The sequence below is a fragment of the Budorcas taxicolor genome, chromosome 1 (genome assembly GCF_023091745.1).
Source record: "Budorcas taxicolor isolate Tak-1 chromosome 1, Takin1.1, whole genome shotgun sequence".
NCBI lineage: Eukaryota > Metazoa > Chordata > Mammalia > Artiodactyla > Bovidae > Budorcas > Budorcas taxicolor.
In genome coordinates, this window is record NC_068910.1 from 68,194,369 (window position 1) to 68,219,794 (window position 25,426).

A 25,426-nucleotide genomic window follows, 5' to 3' on the forward strand; every position below is an offset into this window, starting at 1 on the left:
GAAATACACAGGGGGATCCTGGAAAACCCCAACCCCTCAGCCACAGTGCCAGGTGCATTTGAGGCTGCCAAGGCAAGGGTCCCCCATCATCCATGCAAGCACAGAGGCAGGAGGAGGCTGCCTTCCAGGCTTGTGTGTCTTGCAAATGTATTTGGTGACCAGTCTTCATGGAGGATGTTACAGACTCCTCAAATCTATGCTGAACCCCTAAACCCCATGTGACTGTGTTTGGAGACGGGCCCCCTAGAAGGTAACTAAGGTTAAATGAGGTCATAAGGGGGCTTCCCAGGTGGCTCAGTGGTAAAGAATCCGCCTGCCAAGCAGCAGATGTGTGCTCTATCCCTGGGTCAGGAAGATCCCTGGAGAAGGAAATGGCAACTCACTCCAGTATTTTTGCCTGGAGAATTCCATGGACAGAGGAGGCTGGTAGGCTAACAAACAAGTCTATGGGGTCAAAAAGAATCAGATATAACTTAGTGATTAAACAACAAGAGCAAAGTGAGCTTTGGTTATGGACACTTTGATTTCAGACTTCTGGCTTCCAGAACTGTAGGAGAGTAACTTTTTGCTGTTCTGAGCCACTCTGTTTGTGGTCTTTTGTTATGGAAGCTACAGGAAGCTAAGCCAGGAGGAATATGTAATTACGGGGCAGAGATGTAAGGGCCCCAAGCAGTTAGGGCTGTTTCATCCAGTGGGAACAGCAAGGGCAGCTGCTGATGTCCTGAGGTCTAAGTGCCCTGGATTTAATGTATGGGCCAAACAGTCGCTACCAGAGTAACTCTTCTTCTGCAATCAGCCATTGCTAGCTTGACCCTCACTCAGACCAAAGCAAAGCTCCAGCTTCTGTCTTCCCTTTTGAGCCTCAAGACCACATGCTGAAGGCTTCCTATGGACCTGCTATCGCGATATTTCCAAGTCTGGTGGCTTACTGCACCAATAAGCTGAAAAAGAGCCATCACACACCAAGTCTCATTTTCCCACTCAACGGCCGCACTCCCGGTCATCAGGCTCAAGGAGTCACTCAGGACACAGGAGACCCAGTGACCTGCTGGCCTCACAGGCTGGCCAGTTCACTCATGGCAGGGAAACCACAGCCCCTCAAAGGAGCAGGAAACTGCCAAAGATAACTGTATTTATGGAGAGGTTTTAGTGAGGGCCAAATGCTTTTGTTATGTATCTGTATTTTGTTAAGTAAACAAAGCTGGGGGCCACAAAAGATTGCATATGCAATTAAAAAGAAAAAGAAAATTTAAAAACTCATATATCTTGTTAACTGTGCTATGGTTATAGAAGATGTTATCAGTGGGTACAACCATTAGGATGGCTGTTATGAAAAAGACAAAATATAGTGCGTGTTGATGAGGACGTGGAGAACTTAGAACCTTGTGTTTTGCTGCTGGGAGTATAAAATGGTGCAGCCCCTGTGGCAAACAGCATGGCAGTGTGTCAAAGAACTAAACAGAGAATGACCATGTGATCCAGCAATTCCACTTCTGGTTGTATACCCAAAAGAAGTGATAGCTGGATCTTGAAGAGAGATTTATACACCCATGTTTATAATAGCATCATTCACAGTAGCCAAGAGGTAAAGCAAGTGCCCATCAGCAAATGAATAAAGAAAATGCAGTACAGTCATACAACCTCAAAAAGGAAGGAAATTCTGACACAGGCTCCGACACAGACGAACCTCGACGCCATTGTGATAAGTGACACAAGCCAGTCTCAGAAGGGTGAATACTGTATGCTTCCTCTTATGTGAGATCCTTAGCAGAGCTGATTCAGAGATCGAAGGTAGAACGGCTACGAGCAAGGGCTTGGAGGAAGGAAGACGGGTGTTCTGACTTAAAGAGTCTGGTGTTGTAGTTTTGCAAGATGAAAGAATTTCCAAAGATGGACAGCAGGGATGGTTGCACAACAATGTGAATGTACGTAACAACACTGAGTGGGACACTTAAGATGATGCAAAATTTACGTTATATTTATTTTTCATGACTTTTTAAAAATAAGGGAATTCTCTTGGTTAAGTAGCCCAGGGGTTAGGACTTGGCGCTTTCACTGCCTTGGCCAGGATTCAATCCCTGGTTGGGGAACTAAGATCCTGCAAGCTTTGCAGTGTGGCCCAAAAGTAAAAATAAATAAAAATGATATCGTCATGGGAAAACTGAGGGAAGGTAATTGAGAACTCTCCATACTAGCTTTGCAACTTGCATGAGCCTAAAATTATTTCCAGATAAAAAGTTTAAAAATAATAGTAAAATAAGCAAACCCTGTGAAGGGTAAAAATGTGTTTATAAGTACATAGGAATGAATTACAAATGTTTTTAGGCATGGGAGCTGGGGAAAACATTTTTTTCCTTTTTTTTCTAACCTTCTAGACTGTATTATTATAATTAGGGGGAAAAACTCTCAGTTTTAAAAAGCCTTCTGCTACTTTTCCAGTCGGATATAGAAATGTGAGTCTCTTTTGATATTTAAGGGCCAAAGCAGAGCCTCATTGTTAGATCTCTAGCAACGCACTTTTTAATAAACAAATATGTATAGATTTATGTCTATAAACACAAATAAATTTGTATTGAAGGAATTATTAATATAATCACCATCCCTTTAATCAGTGGTGAGATGAAAACCAGAGCAATGGCTGAAAAGAAAACAAAGGCATCAGTCTCAGCCCAAGCTAAGGACAGGATGGTCTGTTCTGAACTGTTCTATCAATGTCATGAGCTAGTAGCCTTGTCATTGATGATCAGCAAGCTTTTCTATGAAGTTCAATCACAACATGGGAGATCTGGTATCTTTCATCAGACTCCTCTGTCCCTTTCTACCCACAGCAACCCACCCCACAAAATGCAGAGAACGTTCTTCTGCAGAAGAAATGCCATTTTGAGCAAAATTCTCATTTCCAGTTGACTGGCTATTGTAGGTTAAATTTGACCCCTCTCCCCCTAAAAGATAAAAGCCACCCCCAGGACTTCAGAATGTGACTTTATTTGGAGATTATGAGAGTTCCCAGAGAGATAATTAAGTTAAGATGGGGTTGTTAGGATGGGCCTTAATCCAAACCGATTGGTGTTCTTAAAAGAGGGAATTTGGGTGCAAAGATAGACATGCACAGAGGGGAGGCGATGTGAAGATGGAGGGTGACAGCCGACTACAAGCCAAGGAGCGCCTGGGGCCACCAGAAGCTGGGAGAGAGGCCTGGAGCGGGTTCTCCGCCAGAGCCTCCAGAGGAAACGAAACCTGCTGCCACCATGAACTCAGACTTGTGGCCTCCAGAACTGTAAGACAGTATATGCCTGTTGTTTAAGCCTCCCAGCCCGGGGTATACACGAGAGCCCTTGAAAATTCACACACTGGCCTTCATTGCATTTTCCAAGCCAGCTGCTTTCCTGACAAGCCCACATCAGGCCACCAAAGGGTAAGCTCTGCATTTGGATCAGCCGTTGTGAAACCCTCCTTTCCAGACCCAAATCTAAAACAGCTGTTTACAAGTTTGTCATTTGTGTCCCTCCAGCCCTTTTGCCTTATTATTTTCCAGTCTGATGAATTGCTCATGAAAAAACTGACTTATAACACTAATACCTACCCAGAAGGCCCCTCCCCAAATTCTACCTTGCTGAAGCCCAGAACAAGGACCACAGGGCCTGATGACCTTCAGGATCTGAGATGCTGGCCACACTGGGAGGCTAAAGGCAGGACATGCGACTTTGTGGTAACGTTGCTAACCCAGAGTCATACAGCTTTACATCTCCTAGGTCAGTGGGGTCACAGGCATGGCTCTGGATCAGGGCTCCAGGTTACCGCTGTGGGAGAGCTGGATGGTGGCTTCAAACCCACAGCTGTGGCTTGGCCCAGAATCAGGGGAATTCACAGCCCATTCACCACAATGGGGAGGGTGGTTGGTGGGTCCAAATCAGATCACAAGCTCCAACTCTGTATGGTTTGGCAACATGCAAAACTGGCAATACGAATACCTCCAAACCTCATACCTCCCCTGCGTAGGGAGGAAGGACCTTCTGGGAGCTGAAGGGCTGCCTGGACACCCCCAACCTCTAGCTCTTTGAAAGTGGTGCCTGTTGCTTCTCTGGGCTTGGAGGGATGGGTACAGGAGAGGGAAACAACTTGCTGTGCCCTTTCCTCTCTGAACTATTAAATTCTTGGGCAATCTCAATATACGTCAAGTCCAGCCAAAGGTCCGATCTTAAAATCAGGGTGAGATCTCCATTCATTACATTATTCAACAAATGTTTGCTGAGCGCCTATTATGTTCCAGGCACAGTTGGTATGGGCAATACAAGGTGAGAAAGATAAGATTCCAAAGCTTGAAGAACAGCTGGGGTGAGAAGGGCAAGATGCATGCAGAAGTAGACGCCTACAGACTAACAAAATTTAAGTGATGAAGATATGCACCAACAGTCACAGGAGAATCAGAGCGGGGCATTATGGTTGAATATGGATGTGAGAGTTGGACTGTGAAGAAAGCTGAGTGCCAAAGAGTTGATGCTTTTGAACTGTGGTGTTGGAGAAGACTCTTGAGAGTCCTTTGGACTGCAAGGAGATCCAACCAGTCCATTCTAAAGATCGGCCCTGGGCGTTCTTTGGAAGGAATGATGCTGAAGCTGAAACTCCAGTACTTTGGCCACCTCATGCGAAGAGTTGACTCATTGGGAAAGACCCTGATGCTGGGAGGGATTGAGGACAGGAGGAGAAGGGGAACGACAGAGGATAAGATGGCTGGATGGCATCACTGACTCTATGGACATGAGTTTGAGTGAACTCCGGGAGTTGATGATGAACAGGGAGGCCTGACATGGTGCGATTCATGGGGTCACAAAGAGTCAGACACAACTGAGCAACTGAACTGAACTGAATGTCCCTCCCCAAGATATCCACATCCTAACCTCCAGAACCTATGAATGTTACTCTGTAGGGCAAAGAACTTTACAGATATGTTTAAATTAAGGATGTAAGGATGTTATCAAGGGGAGAGTGTCCTGGATTATCTAGATGGGCCCAGTCTAATCACAACGGTTCTTCCAAATGGAATGGAAGCTTAGAGTGAGAAAAAGGGGGTGTGGTGAAGGAAGCAGAGATAAGAGTCATGTACTTTGAAGTGGCCCTAAGCCAAGGAATCCAGGCAACCACTAAAAGCTGAAAAGGCAGGCAAACAGCGCCTCCAGAATTTCATTCAATCCTGACAACACCTTGATTTTAGGGGTTGCTCCTGGCCACAGGACACATGGTCCTTCTAAGGAGAGTGTATGAGTCAGGCTTCTTCAGAGAAGAGCATCAGTAGAATGTTTATACTTATGTGTGCTAAGTTGCTTCAGTCGTGTCTGACTATTTGTGACCCTATGGACTGTAGCCCGCCAGGGTCCTCTGTCCATGGGATTCTCCAGGCAAGAATACTGGAGTGGGTTGCCATTTCCTACTCCAGGGGATCTTCCCAACTCAAAGATCAAACCCATGTCTCCTGTGTCTCCTACACTGGCAGGCAGGCTCTTTACCTCTAGAGCCACCTGGGAAACCCCCATATACCTATGGGGTTGCAGAGAGTCAGACACGACTAAGCAACTAACACACACACACACACACACACACACACACACACACACACACACCTATATAGAGAGAAACTGAGGGAGAGAGATTTATCATAAGGAATTGGGGACTGAGAAATTCCACAGTTTGCCCTCTGCAAGCTGAAAACCCAGGAAAGCTACTGATATAAGTTAGTCTAAGTCCAAAGACAGGAGAACCAGGGACCATCTGGTATATAAACCCCAATTCAAAGGCCAGAGAAGATGAGATGGAATGTCGCACTCTGGCACTTAGGCAGGGATGAAAGGGGAGACTCTCTCCTTCCTCGACCTGTTGTTCTATTTGGGATTGGATAATGCCCACCCATTTCAGGGAGGACCATCTGCTTCACTGAGTCCACTCCCATTTCAATGGGAATCTCATCTGGAACCACCCTCACAGACACACTCCTAATAAAACTGAATCTGGACACCCAATGGCCAGACAGGTTGACAGGTAAAATTAATCACATAGATAAGACAGACTCTTTGCACCATGAATATCTGTCCATCCACTGTAGTGGATTTCTGTGTATCCAAAGGAGTGGCCCAAGAGACTTGCGGAAGTCAGAAACTGATTTTTAAAGGGACTTGCCGTAACCTGCTTCTGCCTGGCACCAGCAGGATTTCCCACACCACGCAGGCAGGTCTGTGCCAGGGGGCTGCAGAGGACGTGCATGTCTCTTCAAGCCTGAGTAAAAGTGAGGGCAGTTGTTAAAAGCAAAGAGTCTCCAACTTCCTATAAAATAGAACAATGGGCAAGTTAGACATCTGACATTAAAAAAAAAAAAAAAGCATTTGGAGCAAAAGCCAAGAACAGATGGCAAAGAAGAGAGTTCTTGATTGTCACGAAAGGCTTAAGAAAGGAAGGAGGTTGTTCAGCGATGGAGAATGGGGAGTTGCCTTGTCACTCAAAAGAGCAGTGGAAATGTTGAAAGATCTGCACGCTGGACAACTAATTGTGAGCATGATGGCTGAAGTGTTACAGTCAGATGGAAGTGGACTTGAATGCCAGGGAAATTTCTGTGAAAACTTGCCAAGAATTTTGATTGATGAACTTAAAGCTAAAAAGCCTTGGCATTTGCTCAGATTGTTCAAGGGGGGTTTGAAGATATGAAAGAGCACACATGTTTTTGAGAAAAATAGTGACTGATCGTGGAACATGGTGTTTCTATTATGATCCAGAAGCTAAGTGTCAATATTCATGGTGGAAAACTTCAACATCCCTAAGACTTAGGAAAAATGCCCTGTTTCCAAAGCAAAAGGGAAGTGTTCATTTCTTTCTTTCACGTCAGTGTCATCGTTCATGCTCAGTGCAGCCCACAAAAGCTGAGAGTTGATCATGTTTTTTCATGTACAAACACAAAAGTCATTGGGAAGTGTCAAATACTTCTTTAATAAGACTGACTGTGATTTGCTTCTCAACTATGCCATTGCCTTGGTTCAGCCCTTACTTTGTTCTGTCTCATAGTTTCGGATGAAAGAGGTTATTTAACTCCTTCATTACCAATCTGTGTCACCAGATAAAATAGCAAATGGTGTTTGGTTATTAAAATACCTTTTCAGCATTTATTGTTTTATTTTTTGGCTGCGCTGGGTCTTCGTTGCTGCACGTGGGCTTTCTCTTGTTGTGGAGCACGGGCTCTAAGGGCTCAGGCTGCAGTAGTGCTCCGTGGCATGTGGAACCTTCCCGGACCAGGGATTGAACCCCTGTCCCCTGCACTGGCAGGAAGATTCTTAGTCACTGGACCACCAGGAAAGTCCTAGAATATTTTTTAAACCTGCCCACAAAGGAATTGGACTTGGCACATTCAAAAGAACGTCATGAATCACGGTTCCTTGGAAACATGACCGATTCTAGGACTGAAGCAGGAAAAACCTGAGATGAGTCTGGAGCATCATAGAATGACAGAAAGTAAGGGAGTGCTCAAAAAGCAAAAGGGAGGAAGCGTGCCGATGGAACACAGAGCGAACCTGGAAAGTTCTCAATGGCCAAATCTGGAACAATTTGGGCAACAAAATAAATCGTGTATATTGAATTATAACCTAAAGGAGCTATACCTCTTTTCCCCCATTTGTTTGTTTATTCAACCACTTATTGATATCAGCATGGACTCATGGCTTATAAGTTTATACTTTTGGTTATAATTCAATAGAGGGAGCTTGGGTCCCCCTCTTCTCAGTCACTAACTTCCAAAAACTAGAGTAGCTGCTGCTGCTGCTGCTGCTGCTGCTGCTGCTAAGTCGCTTCAGTCGTGTCCAACTCTGTGCGACCCCATAGACGGCAGCCCACCAGGCTCCCCCATCTCTGGGATTCTCCAGAGTGGGTTGCCATTTCCTTCTCCAGTGCATGAAAGTGAAAAGTGAAAGTGAAGTCACTCAGTCGTGTCCAACTCTTCATGACCCCATGGACTGCAGCCTACCAGGCTCCTCCGTCCATGGGATTTTCCAGACAAGAGTACTGGAGTGGGGTGCCATTGCCTTCTCTGAGAGTAGAGAAAGGGGAAAACAGTAACTCGACACCAAAGAAACCTAGCAACTCTACCTTAAGCAAATCATCGAGGTTGGCATCACACTGCCGTGTGGCTCCCAGGCACACCCTGATACAATGTGATGAGAAGGGCACTTCTTCTCTGCCTTCTCTGATCCTTACAAAGACCCATAGTCCAGTCTAATCATGAGAAAGCCAATAGAAAAATCCGTGTTAGGAGACATTCTACAGGACACCTGGCCAGTACTCCTTGAGACCCTCAAACAAAAGATTGAGGAACTGCCACTGATCAGAGGAGACTGGGAAGAAGTGATAATGAAATGCAATGTGCTATCCTAGACTAGATCCTGGGCCAGAAAATGTCCAGTTAATGGGAAAACTGATGTGCTTTCCATAACATCTGGAGATGAGTTAATAGTAATAACTGCACCCATGTCAGTTTCTTAATGTGACAAAAATACGCTGATAATGTAAGCTGTATAACAATGGCAGAAATGTGGTGAAGATTATACAGGTAAGGAGAATTGTCTGTAGTATCTTTGTGATTTTTCTGTAAATCTAAAATTTTTCCAAAATAAAAGGTCAATTAAGGACTTCCTTGGTGGTCCTGTGGTTGGAATCTACCTGCCAAGGCAGGGGACATGGGTTCAATCCCTGGACTGGGAAGATTCCACATGCCCCAGGCCACTAAGTCTGTGCACCACAACCACTAAAGGGTTCTAGAGCCCATGCTCCACAACAAGGAAAGCCACCGCAGCGAGAAGCCTGAGCAACGAGAGAGCAGCCCCCACTCACCGCAACTAGGGAAAAGCCTGATGCTGCTGCTGCTAGGTCACTTCAGTCATGTCTGACTGCGCAGCCCCATAGACGGCAGCCCACCAGGCTTCCCCGTCCCTGGGATTCTGGTGCAAAGACCCAGCACAGCCAAAATAACACAAAATAAAATTCTTCTTTAAAAGTCAATTAAAAAAAGAGTATTATGAATTCTAAGAGAGACACCAAATGGAACTCCCCCAAAGCATTTTGAAAAATGGCAGCTATGCTAGAACACGAGTCTAGTTTCCCAAGGGGCTGAAATCAGTAGGTTTTGTTTTATTTCAGCGAGGAGTCTCTTCCTAAAGAGTAGGGCTGCTTTCCATAGCTCTTCACTGCTGATTGAGAATGAGGACCCAGGCCCTTGATTCTGGTGCTTTGCACAACAGCATAGCACGGCTGTCACAGGAGAGCTGACACGTCTCTAGCACTTGCTTTGTATCAGACTTTTCTAAGGGTCTTTCATATATTAACTATTTCACCCTCATTTACCTCAAATTTCTATTTAGAGAGATGATTCTGGATTTTCTGCATCTTCCTCTACACCCTGCTAAACAGCATGAATGGAGAGTGGGTTTCATACCTCCATGTGGTACTAGCCTTCACTAGCCCTCCATCTTTGGGAGGGGGAGCTAACAGGATTTGTGAATGGACGAGACATGGGATGTGAGGGGGAGAGTGTGGTCCAGGAAGCAAATTGGACAAGGAGACATCGGTGATGTCCTTCACTACAAGAAGGAGCCCAGGAGAAGCTGGTCTGAAGAATGAGATCACTTGTTTTGGGAGACACTTTCGTGGGGCTTGATAAATGTGCCTGAAGTTCAGAGCATATTCTTATTGAAGACAGAGTTTTAGGATGAACAGTATGTTGAGCCATGGATTTTGTGGAGAATCAAGATTTCATAAACCCCTGGAAATCAGTCCTGAATAGTCATTGGAAAGACTGATGCTGAAGCCGAAACTCCCAATATTTTGACCACCTGATGCCAAGAACTGACTCATTGGAAAGACCCTGATGCTGGGAAAGATTGAAGGCAGGAGGAGAAGGGGACGACAGAGGATGAAATGGTTGGATGACATCACTGACTCAATGGACATGAGTTTGGGTGAACTCCAGGAGTTGGTGATGGACAGGGAGGCCTGGCATGCTGCAGTTCACGGGGTCACAAAGAGTCGGACACGACTGAGCGACTGAACTGAACTGAACTGAACTGGACACAGTATTCTCACAATTAAGCATCCGCCCCAGGTTGTCTCTCTCTCTGTCTATGTCAGGGACTTCCCTGGTGGTCCAGCAGTTAAGAACCCACCCACCAATGCAGGGGACAGATTTGATCCCTGGTCTGGGAAGATCCCACTTCCCGCAGGGCAGCCAAGCCTGCGTGCCACAGCTACTGAAGCCTGTGCCCCCTACAGCCCCTGCTCTGCAATAAGAGAAGCCACCACAAGGAGAAGGCCCCATACTGCAACTAGAGAGGAGCCCCCACTTGCTGCAACTAGAGAAAGCCCTCACAGCAGCAAAGACCCAGAGAGCACAGTGTTTTTAAAAAAAGTTTATGTCAGAAGGTAAAAAAAGCATCAACCTGGCCCCAGAGTGTGCCTTCCTTGGGGTGAACCTGCCACTCAGTCCAGATGTGGTTTCCTCTCTTTCCCTGCCCCGTCCCCAAGCATCCCAAAGTTTTCAATCAAAACATCACTTCCTAATATCCTCAGTTCTGAACATCTTGAGACTTCACAGAGTTGACTCCCCTCTGGTGCCCAAGACCCCGTGCTGGGTCCAGACTTGCCAGGTTATTAGCTCTGGTGACGGCAGAAGGGAGCCCTTAATGAGACTAGTGCATCATATATTGTCTCCCTTGAAATTCACATCCACCTGGACCCCTAGAAATGTGACCTGATTTGGAAATAGGTGTCTCGCAAATATGATTAAAGATGAGGTCCTGCTGAGTTAGACAGCAATCCAACAGCGGCTGTCTTTCTAAGAAGTCTGTGTAAAGACACACAGGGAAGAATGGCAAGTGAAGACGGAGGCTGACTTTGAAATCATGAGTCTACAGTCCAAGGATGCCAAGGATTGCCAAGAATCGCAGGAAGCTGAAAGAGGCAAGGAAGTGTCCTCCCCGAGACCCTTCACGGCCCGGCCAACACCTTGATTTCAAACTCTCTTCTCGAGCGCTGTGAGAGAACACATTTCTGTTGTTTTTAAGCCACCAAGCTTGTGGTCAGTTTTTTACGGCAGTCCCGGGAAACTAGCACAGCCAGGTAAATGGGATGAGAAGACCTATGCGATGCAGGATAGACAAATGGAAAAATGGGACTCTGATTTTCAACCTCTGCAATAGCCAGCCTGTGAAACCAAACCATTCCCTCTGCGACGGTCAGTCCCCCAGGTCAGGACTTGGTCAGCGACCGCCAGTTTCCCTAGTTTTACCTCTGCTTCCAACTGCAAACCAACTAGAAACAGCCACCCATGCTCCCCCACCCAGTCACATAGGATGCCCTGCTTCTAGTTAACCTGACTCCAGCTTCTTCTCCATGGCAACAGCCTCCTGTCGGGGCACATCTGATGCCTTCCCTTGATTCCACCATGAAGCTTTCCCACTCGGCTGTAGAGATGATCCTGACTCCCTGGCTACAGTGAGCTCTGAGAAATAGCCTCTGCCTGTCCTCATGGGGGAGGGAGGGGTCTTCATTGCTTCCACACCTGGAATCTGTGGGTGTATTAGCTTGCAAGGACTCCTATAGCAACAGGGGAGCTAAAGCAGCAGAAATGTATTTGCTCAGAGCTTGGAGGCTGGAAGCCCACGATCAAGGGGCTGGCAGGCTGGCTCCTCCCGAGGCCTCTCTCCATGGCCTGCAGATGGCTGCCTTCTCCCTGCGTCCTCACGCCATCTCTCCTCTGTGCTCTTGTATCCCTGGCGTTTCTCTGCACGATCAAATTTCCTCTCTTTATAAGGACACTAGTCACATTGGATAAAGGCCCACCCTAACGGCAGCCTCATTTTAACTTCATTATCTCTCTAAAGAGACCCTATTTCCAGATATATTCAGAGCCTGAGATGCTGGAAATTAGGACTTTAATATATGGATGGTGGGAAGACAGGATTCAGCCCATAGCAGAGGGGAAGGGACCAGGTCAACTGGGGTGAGATGGAGTTGGAAGAATGCCAACTTGACTAGACATTATATCTCCCTTGTAAGAATGCATTATCTGTTTGTAGCTTTCAGATGATTTGTGTGCAACAGAGCTGAAAGACTGGGGTGGCGAGACATGAAAATTAATAAGAAAAAGCACTTCAGAGTCAGCATGAGAACACACCGAAGAGTTTGGGCCTCAGTAAACTGGCCTAGTAAACAAGCAGGAGGGTGGAGAAGGTGAGCCAGGTACTGTCCCAGCTTCTCTCATCAGCATCTCACCTTCGTGCCAAGTCTCCACCCAGTCACCAAAGGAAAACAGTCAAGCGGACATACGTGCATTGGAGAAACGGAGCAATGGCTCACCACGCACCCAAGGCCCATGGTTACCTGTTGCCGGTGTGGCGCATGGACCAACACTAGGAGGAGTCGGCACTCTGGCGAGCTTCTGCGGAGGATGTTGGTACCCAATCTGTGAGCCTTATTTGTCTCCCAGACCCTCTACTTGAATGTTTATATTCAGGGGCTTATACTCTGGATTGGGAATATTCTCCTTTCCCTTAAGTGCCCTTCAGCCATCCAGTAATCAAAGTCACCTGAGTCCTCTTGACAGTCACTCTTAATACAGTAAATCCCCTACATACGAACCCTTGCGTGGTGAACTTTCAAAGACGCAAACGTGCGTTCACATGTCCGATCACCTAAGTTAGTTGACGTGCCTGGTGTGCGCGGTCGTCGGCGTGCACCCTCTGCAAGCGGCTGTGCTTTGGTGTGCCTTGCTCTTCAGTACTGCAGAGAGCCTAGCAGTTCGGTCCCTTTCTTTCAAGCTCTGTGCCATCAGCTTTTTCAGGCAGGAGTAAAATGGCAGCTTGCCCTCCTTGTTGACAATCCTTCAGCTCTGCCGTCTCCCACCTCCTCTCCCTCCCCCAGTCAGTAACTCTTCTTGCCTGTTCATACGATGCCAGCCCCTGTGTGCCAGCTGTTGTACTGCACCACTGAACTTTTCAAGGTACTGCACTATAAAATTAAAACTATTTCATTTTTTTAATGTATTGTTTGTGTGAAAAGCAGTATAAACCTATTACATTACAGTACTATAGCCAATTGTGTTAGTGGGGTACCTAGGCTAGCTTTGTTGGACTTACGATCAAACTGGACTTACTAACATGCTCTGGGAACAGAACTTGTTCATATGTAGGGGACCTACTCTATCATTCATGCATCAGCTCTCCCACCCACCCACCCATCCATCCACCATCCACCCACCCATCCATCCACCATCCACCCACCCATCCATCCATCCACCATCCACCCATCCATCCACTCACATCCACCAACCAACCCATCATCCACCATCCCCTCACCCATCCATCTATCACCCCCCCATCCATTCATCTACCATCCACCCCCCCCCCCATCCATTCATCCACCACCCACCCACGCATCCATCCATCCACCATCTACTCACCCATCCATCCATGTGTTGGATGTACTCATGGAGAACCAGGAGTATGCAGAGAAGGGCAAGTCAAATCATACTTGGGAAGGTGGGAAGAGCAGTTGGACATACCCTCTTCTTTCAAACACTCCTCACAAATGAATTTCCGTCTTTCTATTATGGTCGTCTCCAGGTCCACCCTCTCTGTGGCCCAAAATTTGCGAAGGGGAAAACACGGACTCCAGGCGTCATGACAGCCCTAAGAATCTCCAGGCCCCGTTACTTCTGGTCTCTTCACCCAGCGTGGTGAGAAGAGAACTGACCGTGGAGGCAGATGTTGCCAATGACAAGCCTGTGTTCTTCATGCCTCATTTCTCCGGTCTGGACTCAAATGCATCATCTGTAAATGAGGAAAGTTGACCCTGACTCTGCCTCTTAAATTATCCCCTGAAATGTCCAGAGCAAAGAGGACAGGCAGGGGTGGATTCACAATATTTACATTAATTTTGCATCTGAATACATGACACGTTAGTTTAAGTCAAAAGGAAAATTTATTTTTGATTATCAGTGGACTATGAAAACTCTGCTCCAAGAAGCTGCTTCGTGTTTATCCTGAGAACCTCTGTTTATCATTGCTCCTTTTGGACTGCTCCAAACTCCTGGGGGGACTAAGCCCAGGAACTAGGTGACCCTAAGATCCTTGTGATTTTGTGACTTGGGCTCCAGTGCTCTGAAAGTGAGTATGGCTCACGTCATTGAAGTGGCCACGGGTGGGAAGGACTCTGCATGGGCTCTTCGGGGCTCTCTGACTCAGAGGGCACAATTCATCTTTCAGTGGAGGGGACGCTGGTCCAGCCGGTGGTGACGCCACGTCATTCAGGTGTGAGTAATGGCTGTGATTCGTCTACGAGGCATTACGCAGCTCCACGTCAGCTCCAGATTTAGACTTGTTCCCTTAAAAGCTGACTAAGCTCTCTCTCTTTATGAGCAAGCAAGAGCCCATTGTAGAGAGGCCATTCACAAAGAGAACGGAAAACAGCTTGAGTGGAGTGTGATTTGAGCACTAGGGCCACGCTCTGCTCTGTAGGATGAATCCGAGAGTGGCGCTAAGTGGCAGCAACAGACTGGTGACCAAGATGCTCCCCTGAAACATCTTTGTGCCCTATGGATGGCAGCTGGAGCTGGGGATCTACCAAGAGCAATACAGGAGGAAGCTCTCGCTTTCTCTTTTTTCAGTATTTATGTTTATTACTTAACTACTTTGTTAATCATGGGAATTTTTTTTTGATACCACACAATGTGCCTGGTATTAGTTCCCTGACCAGGGATCCAACCTATGCCCCTTGCTTTGGAAGCAGAGTCTTAACCACTGGACCACCAGGGAATTCCCGGGAGCTCTCAGGTGACTGGACACATCTGACATCCGTGGTGTGTGACTGCATTAGTGCTGCTCATGTGAACTGGGCAGGCTGCCTGTGGTGCTGTGCACGCTCAGTCTGATTCTTTTTCAACCCCACGGACTGTGGCCCATGACGCTCCTCTGTTCTTGGGATTTTCCCAGCGAGAATACTGGAGTGGGTTGCCATTTCCTTCTCCAAAGCTACCTACACATGCTTCTAAAATTAGGACAACTTGACCGTTCTACAGGGTCCACGTGAGGATTAAAGACGGAAGCCTGAGGATCAAAGTCTGTGTGGCCTATGTTTTCCCACCAGAAAAAAAGTGGTTTCTACATTTTAAAAAATTTTATTAATGTTTGTCTGTGCTGGGTGCTGGGTGCTGGGTGGGCTTGTCTCTAGCTGTAGCAAGCAAGGGCTCCTCTCCAGTCGCTGTGTGCAGGCTTCTCACTGGGGGGCTTCCCTCGTTGCGGGGCTCTAGCACGTGGCCTTCAACAGTTGCAGCACGCGGACTCAGCAGTTGCGGCTCGCAGACTCTGGAGTGCAGGCTCAGTAGTTGTGGCTCACGGGCTTAGTTGCTCTGAGGCACGTGGGATCTTCCCAGATCAGGGATCCAATCCATGTTTCCTAAGGACTGGCAGGTGGAGCCACCAGCGGAGCCCCGGTTTCCACATTATTCAAGGGTCGTTAAAAAGGAAAACACAAAGAAGAATATACGATGGACTGCGTGATCGTCTGCTGAGTGTTTGCCACCTGACCCTTTACAGAAAAAGCGTGTGGGTCTCTGGATTGAAGGAAGAAATACCCTTGAAAATAACTGGCCTAGGGCCTAGCACATAGGGGATGCTTGGAAAAGGTGGAATTTCACTACGAAAAAAAGGACAACTTTCTGGGAGTAATGTAGTTGCAAGAAAAGGGTAAATGAGATTCAACATATGGGACAAAAATCTGTAGGATTTGTAGCATATATAAATATTTCTATTTGGCCGTCCCCTTGTGTTAGTCTGCTGGGGCTGCTGTAACCAAGTACCACAGACTGTGCAGCTTAAACAACAGACATTTATTTTCTCACAGCTCCGGAGGCCAGAGGTCCAAGACCCAGGTGTCTGCAGGTTGGGTTTCTCCCAAGGCCACTTTCTGTGGCTGACAGATGGCTGCCTTCTCACTGGGTCTTCACATGCTCTTTCCCCTCTCTGGTGTCCCTCTGTGTGTGTCCTAAATTTTCTCTTCTTATAAGGACACCAGTCAGACTGAATTAGAGCCCACCCCAATGGAGAAGGAAATGTCCACCCACTCCAGTACTCTTGTCTGGAGAATTCCATGAATGGAGGAGCCTGGTAGGCTACAGTCTGTGGGGTCACATAGAGTCAGACATGACTAAGTGACTTCACTTTCCAGTGGTAGCCTTTAACATTGGACTGGACTTTCCCATTGTTACACGGTTATGGATCCTCTTCATGTATAAGGAAAGTGAAGTCACTCAGTTGTGTCCGACTCTTTGCAACCCCGTGGACTGTAGCCCACCAGGCTCTTCTGTCCATGGGATTCTCCAAGCAAGAATACTGGATTGGGTTGCCATTTCCTTCTCCAGGGGATCTTCCCGACCCAGGGATCAAACCCAGGTCTCCTGCATTGCAAGGCAGATGCTTTAACCTCTGAGCCACCAGAGAAGCCCACGTGGTAGCCTTATTTAAACTCAACTCTTTATTTTTTTATGTTTATTTATTTATTTATGTATTTTGTTGGCTGTGCCTCATGGCATGTGAGCTCTTAATTCCCTGACCGTGCCCCCTGAAGTGGAAGCATGGAGTTTTAACCACTAGACCACCAGGGAAGTCCCTAACTCACCTCTTTAAAGGCCCTATATCCAACCACAGCCACATTCTGAGGTATCTGGGGTTAGGTCTTCAGTATATGAATTTTGGAGGGTAAGTACAATTCAGCCTATAATTGTCCTCTTAAATCAAGAGAAGTATTGACAATTAACAATGTTCATCCCTTTATTTAGGACATTTAATCCTCATCCTTGCTGGAGAAGGCTCTTTGAGAGTCCCTTGGATTTCAAGGAGATCAGTCAACCCTAAAGGAAATCAATCCTGAATATTCACTGGAAGGACTGATGTTGAAGCTGAAGCTCCAGTATTTCATCCACCTGCTGTGAAGAGCCAACTCAATGGAAAAGACTCTGTTGCTGGGAAAGACTGAAGGCAAAAGGAGAATGGAAGGGCAGCAGAGGATGAGATGGTTAGAAGGCATCACCGACTCAAGGGACAAGAATTTGAGCAACCTCTGGGAGACAGTGGAGGACAGAGAAGCCTGTAGCGCTGCAGTCCGTGGGGTCACAAAGAGCTGGGCGTGACAGAGCAACCAAACAATGAGCAATCCTTATACATGAAGAGCGTCCATAACCGTGTAACAATGGGAAAGTCCAGTCCAATGTTAAGGGACTGTTAACAGAGGAATCTGTACTTCCCCTGTGGCAGAAACACTAAGTGCACCCAAAAGATGCATATTGCTGTGAAAGTGCTGCACTCAATATGCCAGCAAATTTGGAAAACTCCGCAGGGGCCACAGGACTGGAAAAGGTCAGTTTTCATTCCAATCCCAAAGAAGGGCAATGCCAAAGAAAGTTCAAACTACCGCACAATTGCACTCATTTCACATACTGGCAAAGTAATGCTCACAATTACCATATGCTGCTGCTGCTGCTGCTGCTAAGTCGCTTCAGTCGTGTCCGACTCTGTGCGACCCCATAGATGACAACTCACCAGGCTCCCCCATCCCTGGGATTCTCAAGGCAAGAACACTGGAGTGGGTTGCCACCTCCTTCTCCAATGCATGAAAGTGAAAATTGAGAGTGAAGTCGCTCAGTTGTGCCGGACTCTTAGTGACCCCATGGACTGCAGCCCACCAGGCTCCTCCATCCATGGGGTTTTCCAGGCAAAAGAGTACTCCCTCACATTTCTCAGCATCTTGCTCCACAGGAAGGCCCAGAGGACTAGTTCTGGCCTTCATGGAGCTCTCAAGGGCCAGTGCAAGCTCTCCAGCTTGCCCTTCTTTGGCAGTTTTATTGTTCAATTGCTCAGTCGTGTCTGACTCTTCATGACCCCATGGACTGCAGCATGCCTGGCTTCCCTGTTCGGGAAGATTCTTGGCTATGGCAGCCAGAGAAGCTTCATTCTGAATGGACAGAACCGCAGGCTGGAAGCAACCTGGATTCCTGAGCTACCACATGGAGGAGAGCTGCTCTGGCATCTCTGGCAACTGCATAAACATTGTGTAAGTAAGAAATAAAGCTTTATTGTGCAAATCACAGCGACCTGGGGCTCAATCTATCACACCAAAACCTGATCTATTGAACACACTGGTTGTCAGAAGAGAGCTGAATGCTGGGGAAGGGTCACAAAAGACATGTCTATCTCAGACCTGCTGCGAATTCACTACCTAATCTTGCACGGGAAGCCTTATTCCTAACAAATGCTTGCACTCTGCCCTTGGTTAGCTGGCTATGGCAACAAAGCCTAGAAAGAATAATTTGTTATTCCTGAGGCTTTATATATACAGTATCAGCCAAAGACTTTTCTTTCAAAATAGCTATTAGGTTGGGACTTCCCTCGAGGTCCAGTGGTTAAGAATCTGCCATCCAACGCAGGGGACCTGGGCTTGATATCTGGTTGGGGAACCAAGATTGCACGTTGTCATTTAGTTGCTCAGTTGTGTCCATTGCTTTTGTGACCCCATAGACAGTAGCCGGCCAGGCTCCACCATCCACAGGATATTCCAGGCAACAGTACCAGAGTGGGTGGCCATTTCCTTTCTCCAGGGCATCTTTCTGACTCAGGAGTCAAACTGCATCTCCTCCACTGCGGATTCCTTACCCCTGAGCCACCGGGGAAGTCCGCAGGCCATGGGACAGCTAAGCCCATGTGTCGCAACTACTGAGCCCCAGCTACAGTTAGAGAGCGCACAGCAAAGACCCCACATGCAGCAACTAAGACCCGATGCAGCCAGAAATAAATACTAGGGAAAAAAATAGCTTTGGGCCATTGCCTGAGCAAGGAATATGTTGTGTAGCTAGCTCAGGCCTTTAAATCAGAGCCATGTATTTACTTATTCCATCTGTAAAGAATGCATCTCCCTGCCATTGTCCACTCTCTGCTGTGGTCATTGGTTAGTGCCTGAGCTTCCAGCACATCAGTCTGTTCCACATACTCAGAGCTGCCGCCCCCAAAGGCCTCCTTATGTGCACCCCAGTTCAAAGGCTGATATACATGTTTGAAGGAAACTGCAAAGGCTACAATGTTCCCCACTCTTCACCACCCCAAGACCTTGGTGCCACAGACATCAGCTCTGAGAGATAGTGTCCTGAAAAGAGGTCCGCAGAAAAGAAGTACAAATATAGGCCCACATTTGTCTTTGGAACCAGATGTCTGAAGCACTCTCTTGACAGGAAAAAAAAAAAAAAAAAACCTGCCACAAATAATACACTCATTTACTACTCAGGAAATATGCTCCTTCCACTGAAAAGTGATGACATGAAATTGAACCAGCTCCCAGTCCTGCTCTGAATTATTCTAACTGTGCCTGTAGCACAGAGAGGGCCTCATAGAGAAGACAAATGCAATAATCGAGAGGCTTCCAGACGCCACCCCCCCTAAAAATATCAGTCTTGCATTCTTTCTGAATTGGTCTCATTTTATGACACGGTTATATAGCAAGTCTTTTATTGACTGAATCTAGTAAAACCCAGCAGCCTTTTAACAGCTAACGTAGATAAGGAGGCGATCCAGGGTGGCTGCTTACTTGGGAGATCTGTTGAGAAAGAGTCTTTCTCCCGGTTTAGGAGTTGATGGTAGATGGCGGAAAGGCTGTGATGCTCAGAATCTCAACAAGCCATATGATTTTGAGAATGACTTAACACTGTGAAGACCTGGTGCACACAGACACTCAAAGATGTGTGCTATAAGGACAGCGTTAACTTCCCCTCTGCCCGTGGTAGCCAAGCTCTCTGATGTCTGTGTTCGTGGAGGTAGGGGCCATGTCCCCCAAAACCCCTCTGGGACCAGCTCACTCAGGACCCTGGAGTCCCTAAACCATTTGGGCCCCCAGTTTTCTCTTCTTCAGAAAAGCTGGGTTTGCACCCCATGGAACTCTGCTCAATGTTATGTGGCAGCCTGGATGGGAGGGGAGTTTGGGGGAGAATGGATACATGTATATGTATGGCTGAGTCCCTTCGCTGTTCACCTGAAACTATCACGATACTGTCAATTGGCTATATCCCAATAAGAAATAAAAAGTTCAAAAGCGAAAAGAATTTTTTAAAAAGCTGCCTTGCACCAGATAATCTCAAGTCCCTTTCTGTTCTAAAATGCTCTGATTCCTGAAACAAAGAAGGATTTATCACTCAGTCGTGTCCAGTGCTTTGCAACCCCATGGACTGGAGCCCTCCAGGCTCCTCTGTCCATGGGCTTCTCCAGACAGGAATACTGGAGTGGGTTGCTATCATCATCAATACTAGCTACAGCTTCTGGTCCCCACACCCCCACCCCATCAAACTTCAGAGAGCTTCAGGAAGCAGAAACCATGGGCCTCTCGCTTTCCACCATACTATACTACACAGGGAGGCCACACAGCTCAGGGGGCGCAGGGCTTAGGCAAGTCCATAAATATGAAAAATGTTTTGTGAACAGTTATAAAGGAAGTCGGAACTGGGCCAATCCAAACACCCCATCTGGACTCCCCCTTCATTCTACTCATCACCTCAATTCCCCCTCACCCTCACCAAGTCCTGAAACAAGGACCAGATCTAGAGGGGACGTTCACGGATGTCATTCTTCACGCGTCATTTTCAGAGCCTTAAGCTCGTCTGGGTCTAGCTTAAGCAGACATTGAAATGGGCTCAAGCATGTGAAGATTTTATTAGGGCAGATGCCTGTGAGAAAATAGGGAGGGAGGCCAGGGAAATTCAGGAATTCCAGGGCTTCTTTGGTGGCTCAGACAGTAAAGAATCTGCCTGCAATGCAGGAGACCTGGGTTCAATCCCTGGGTCAGGAAGATCCCCTATAGAAGGAAATGGCAACCCTCTCCAGTATTCTTGCCTGGAGAATTCCATACACAGAGGGGCCAGGTGGGCTACAGTATATAGGGTCACAAAGAGTTAGACATGACTGAGTGACTAACACTTTTACACTCTCACAAGGAAGAACCTGAACATTTCCCCTGCAAAAGAAAAAAAAATGCTGATTCACTTTGAATGGCCATTTACAGTACATCGGGCAGATAGAAGTCTGCAGGCACCCCTGTAGCAATGAGGCAAAGCCAAATATGCCCTGAATACCCACACCTCGATCCCCTCTTGTATTCTGTCCGTTGCTGGGCCAAGAACCTTGCTTAGAAGCCGACACCACTCTTTGGCAACATACTCTTAGTTTTCAGACGTATCAGTCAATAAACGAAGCAGTCATAGTGAGGGAAAAGTGTATTTCACAGTCGTTATAAAAGTACATATATTTCATACAGGTGACATAAATACAGTCCTTACTTATGACCAAATCGTACAACCAAAGCCAACTTGACTTCCGGATATCACACGATGATAGCCGTCACTTCCGGCAGTAACTACACACAGGCTGACTGAGCTCACGGGCGCAGACTAACAAGAGACAGCCATGGGTCCAAGAGACAAAACACACTGTACTTACCAAAGGGATACTCAAGGTCTCCATATAAATATAATAAAATAATAAAGAATTCAATATTTCTCCTCTCACTCGATTCCGTAGATTTGTCGGGCGCTCACACACACAAAATACAGGTTCTCCCCTTCCTCACTGCCCCCTCACCTCTCACTGGGCTTGGAAAAAACCTGAGTTCACAGTTCAAGTTGCCAGTGGTGATGCAGACGGTCGGCTGTTCTGGAAGCGTGCCAGGATTGGGGAACATGTCCCAGCAGGTGAACACAGCAACACAGAAATGTTCATGGTTTCGAGGCAAGTAAAACACGAGAGACAGAAAGAGCTTAGACCAAGTTCGCACGCACACAGCCTGCAGGCCTGCGGAGCCACACTTGCAGCTGGGAACCATCTTCAAAGAGGTTCCTTCACTGATCAAAAACCCAACACTCCGTGTCAAACGGAGAAAGGGACTTCTCAGCTGCTTCTTTTCTTCTCTCTGCTTAAAAAAAAAAGCTCTATTTTTCAATGGAAAGTTCCAGAACCTGGTCTGGAGCCAACCAAAGGAGTGCCACCCACGGCGGGGAGTCTGACCTCCTCCCAACAAGCCTCAGGGCTGGGGCAATCCCCAACAAGGCAAGGGGAGCAGCTGCCCAGTGTCTCGTCAAGATCGGCCAGGACTGGGCACAGCCAGGTGTCCACCCTCTCTTCGCTCAGTCAGGGACATCTGGGGCAGAAGGAGGTCACCAGTGTGGAATGAGAAGAAAGGAAGTCCACCCCCAGCGCGCTCAGGCACAGGCTGGCTGCCGGTGGAAGCGAAGGCCGGATCAGTGGGCTGGGAAGACTAGCCCTGGGGTGGCCCCAGCGGCAGTCAGGCCCAGTGCGGTCACGCCCACACCAGCCAGCAGTTGAAGACTCCAAGCCACAGTGGAACCTGTCTCCGAGCTGACCTGCATCCAACCTGTGCCGATTCTACTTTTGCCAATTCTGTTCATGGCCGAGTGGTCCCCACCAAGGGCCAGGGCCCCGGCCCCAGTGGAGACAGCTCCCGGCAGGCTCCAAACTAGACGCAGTCAGACAACACTGGGGTCCACAAAACACATACACAGGGACGGCACGGACACAGACCCAGAGGTGCATCTTTGGTTCCATCCTTGGCAAAGGGTGTGAACACCGACCGTGGATTCAAAGCCTTGTTTGAGGAACCCTGCTTTCCTCAAAGAAGATACAGTACTGTACTTTGAACGTGAGTCCCTCCACACGAGTCTCTCACTGCTCACGGCAAACTGGCTGAGCTCTAAGCCACACTTGTTGCCTTGGCAGCTTGAAAACTGCATTGCACAGAGCTAACGGTGCCCTCCGGGCGCGTCCATATTCAACCTCACCTGTCTTCTCTTTCTAAATAACCGACTGTAACTATGCTCTGCACCGTCCAGAAGGACCGGGGCTCTGGTGATCCAATGGGAAGGTCAGGTGGCCGGCTAGGGTCACGTCCCCTCCTGCAGGCCACCACGGGCCAGCCCCACTGAAAATGTCACCTGGGCAAGCCTTGATGCCCTCCATGCTCATCCTCTCGTGAGAACAGGAGTTTGGTGAAATCACTTCCCATTTCGCCACCCAGGTTTCTAAAAATCATGTTGGCTCGATTTAATGACATCACATAAAGAACAATCACCTTTGGAGAAGATACTAATAATTCAACTGTTAGCAAGTTTCAACCAAGTGAAAAAAAGAATTCCATCAAGACCCTGCTTGGCAAATGAGTGTCCCACATTGGTCCTTTCCATTCACTGGGGACCCCGCTGTGGGGATCAGTCTTGGACCCAGTCAGAGGGGGTGGTGCTGGTTTCTAAGCTTCCTGCCCATCTTCCCCAGGGGCTCCTGAAGCTGGGTTCTCTGGGTGACGAGCTCTCGCCACCCTGCAGGGAGTTCTCTCGATTAAAGGAGGGGAATCTGTGGCCTGGGTGAACCACGTTGTGCTTCCCCAGCCATGTGACTGCTGAAAGGAGACCAACCCACTGAGAGGCACACACAGTACAGCGTGGAGAGACAGCTCAGAAGGGTGTATCGTCTGAGAAGGCCAAGGCCAGCACAGGGTTCTCCCTGCCAGCCCGGCTGAGGGAGGTGGGTGGAGGGCCAGGGAGCAGGTGGGAGGAAGGAGGCCATGGCTGATGGAGTTGGCCACACAGCCTGCCAGCCCTCCTGGGAGTCTCAGCATCTCCAGTGGGGACCCTACGTGAGACCGGGGAGTACAGGCTCTGGGTCTGTGGTTTCAGCTGTAGGGACAGCAAATGTCAGGAGGAGATGAGGCTGTGGAGGGTGCTCCAGGAGAGGCGTTGGAGTCTTCGCACCCTGATGGATACGTGGAGCTGCTCCACTGCTTTCTTTAGAAATGCCCGGATCCCCTTTGCTGGCCCAGGTTAGCACTGGCCTTTAACCCCATCAGCCAAGTCGAAGGAGAGGCTTGTGGGGGTCAGGGGCTGCAGCGGGGGCATGCTGGCCTCCAGGGGCCTGTCTGCAGGGGGCTGCAGGCTCTGATGCCGCTTCCTCAGCATCTGTCCGATGCCCATCATGGGGAACCTGCCTCGGCTCTTGACACAGTTGGGGCTCCCCAGGGGTTGCACGGGGCTGTTACCAGGCCCCGGGGCTGGGGGGCAGGTGCCCTCCTCTTTGGGGGGGCTGTTCTTATCTTCATGAGCAAAGGAGACCAGAGTGGGGTGCAAAGGAGTTTGGAGAGGCGACGGGCTTCCAGGCAGCAGGACGGGCGAGAGTGTCCGTTCACAGCGAGCCAGACCCCCGGGAGAGCTCAGAATTCTATAGTGATGGGACGGGGAGAGTAGTTCTGTCTGGTCGTCGCGATCCACGGACTCGAAGGAGCGCACCATATCCAGCATCAGGGGGTCTTCCTTGACGGGGAGGCTGGTGCTCCCAGGCCCCTGCTGAGGGGGCTCCGGTTTCTTCACGATCCTGGGGGTCCTGGGGGGTGGCACGGGGATGAACTCCATGGAGGAGGAGGCCACACAGTTGGAGTCCGAGGTTTTGCGAAAAAGATTGCGGCAGCCAAAGGAATCTGTACACCAAGAAAGAAAAGGAGGCGTGAAGATGCCACACAGTCAGTGCCCACGGCCCCATTCCCACGCACTTGGCCCCCCAGTTGTACTGAGACGGGGCGGGAGGTGCCCGGGGAGGCCAGACGGGACCAAGGAGCACATGGCTTCCCACTCTGCCCGCGGGGAACCAGTTGGTCTTCCTGGAGTGCAGGGGACAGAAGGCCAGGGACAGGAGGCCTCCTGGGTTCTGACTTGCCTCACGGCACCAGCTCAACTTCTGCTCTCCTTTCGGTTCCTTAAAATTCTGGACCCCGCCCAGGAGCCTCTGAATGAAAAGGTCTGTGACTCAGCAGAATGACCACAAAACTGCCGGAAGCACGTGGATCCCAACTCCCTGAGGACTTGCAAGTTTGGTCCTCAGATAATCAAAACCGGAAGGAAGGTTTCTTCGTCACTTAAAAAAAAAAACTATGGTAAAAATTACCTAACATAAATTTTAAACTGTTTTTTTATTTATTACTTAACCTCTTTTAAGTGTACAGGGCACTTAAGTACTTTCACATGCTAGTAAAACTCTTCACTTGCAGATCTGTTAGCGGTTGCCTGGGGCAACTGGTCTACACCTCTGACTACTCTAGCTCCCTCCTGTAGGTGGAATCGACAGCCTTCGTCCTTTCGTAACTGGCTTGTTTCACTGAGTGCAGTGTTCTCCAGGTTCCTCTGTGCTGCAGCATGTGTCAGAATTTCCTCCCTTTTCCAAATTTTTATTTGTTCATGACTTTTGGCTCTGCCGAGCCTTCATTGCTGTGCGGGGGCTACTCTCTAGCTGCGGTGTGCAGGCTTCTCATGGTGGCG

The 25,426-nt window shown here is 48.3% G+C and overlaps 1 protein-coding gene across 1 annotated transcript in view; it reads right to left on the minus strand.

Moving 5' to 3' along the window:
* Window positions 1–21,326: 21,326 nt before the first annotated feature.
* HUNK (hormonally up-regulated Neu-associated kinase) overlaps window positions 21,327–25,426 on the minus strand; it is a 134,062-nt gene continuing 129,962 nt past the window's right edge. The window contains exon 11 of the mRNA XM_052638295.1: window positions 21,327–24,591. Within this exon, the coding sequence (XP_052494255.1) occupies window positions 23,942–24,591 (650 nt within the window). The 3' untranslated portion in view covers window positions 21,327–23,941. The remainder of the gene's footprint in view (window positions 24,592–25,426) is intronic.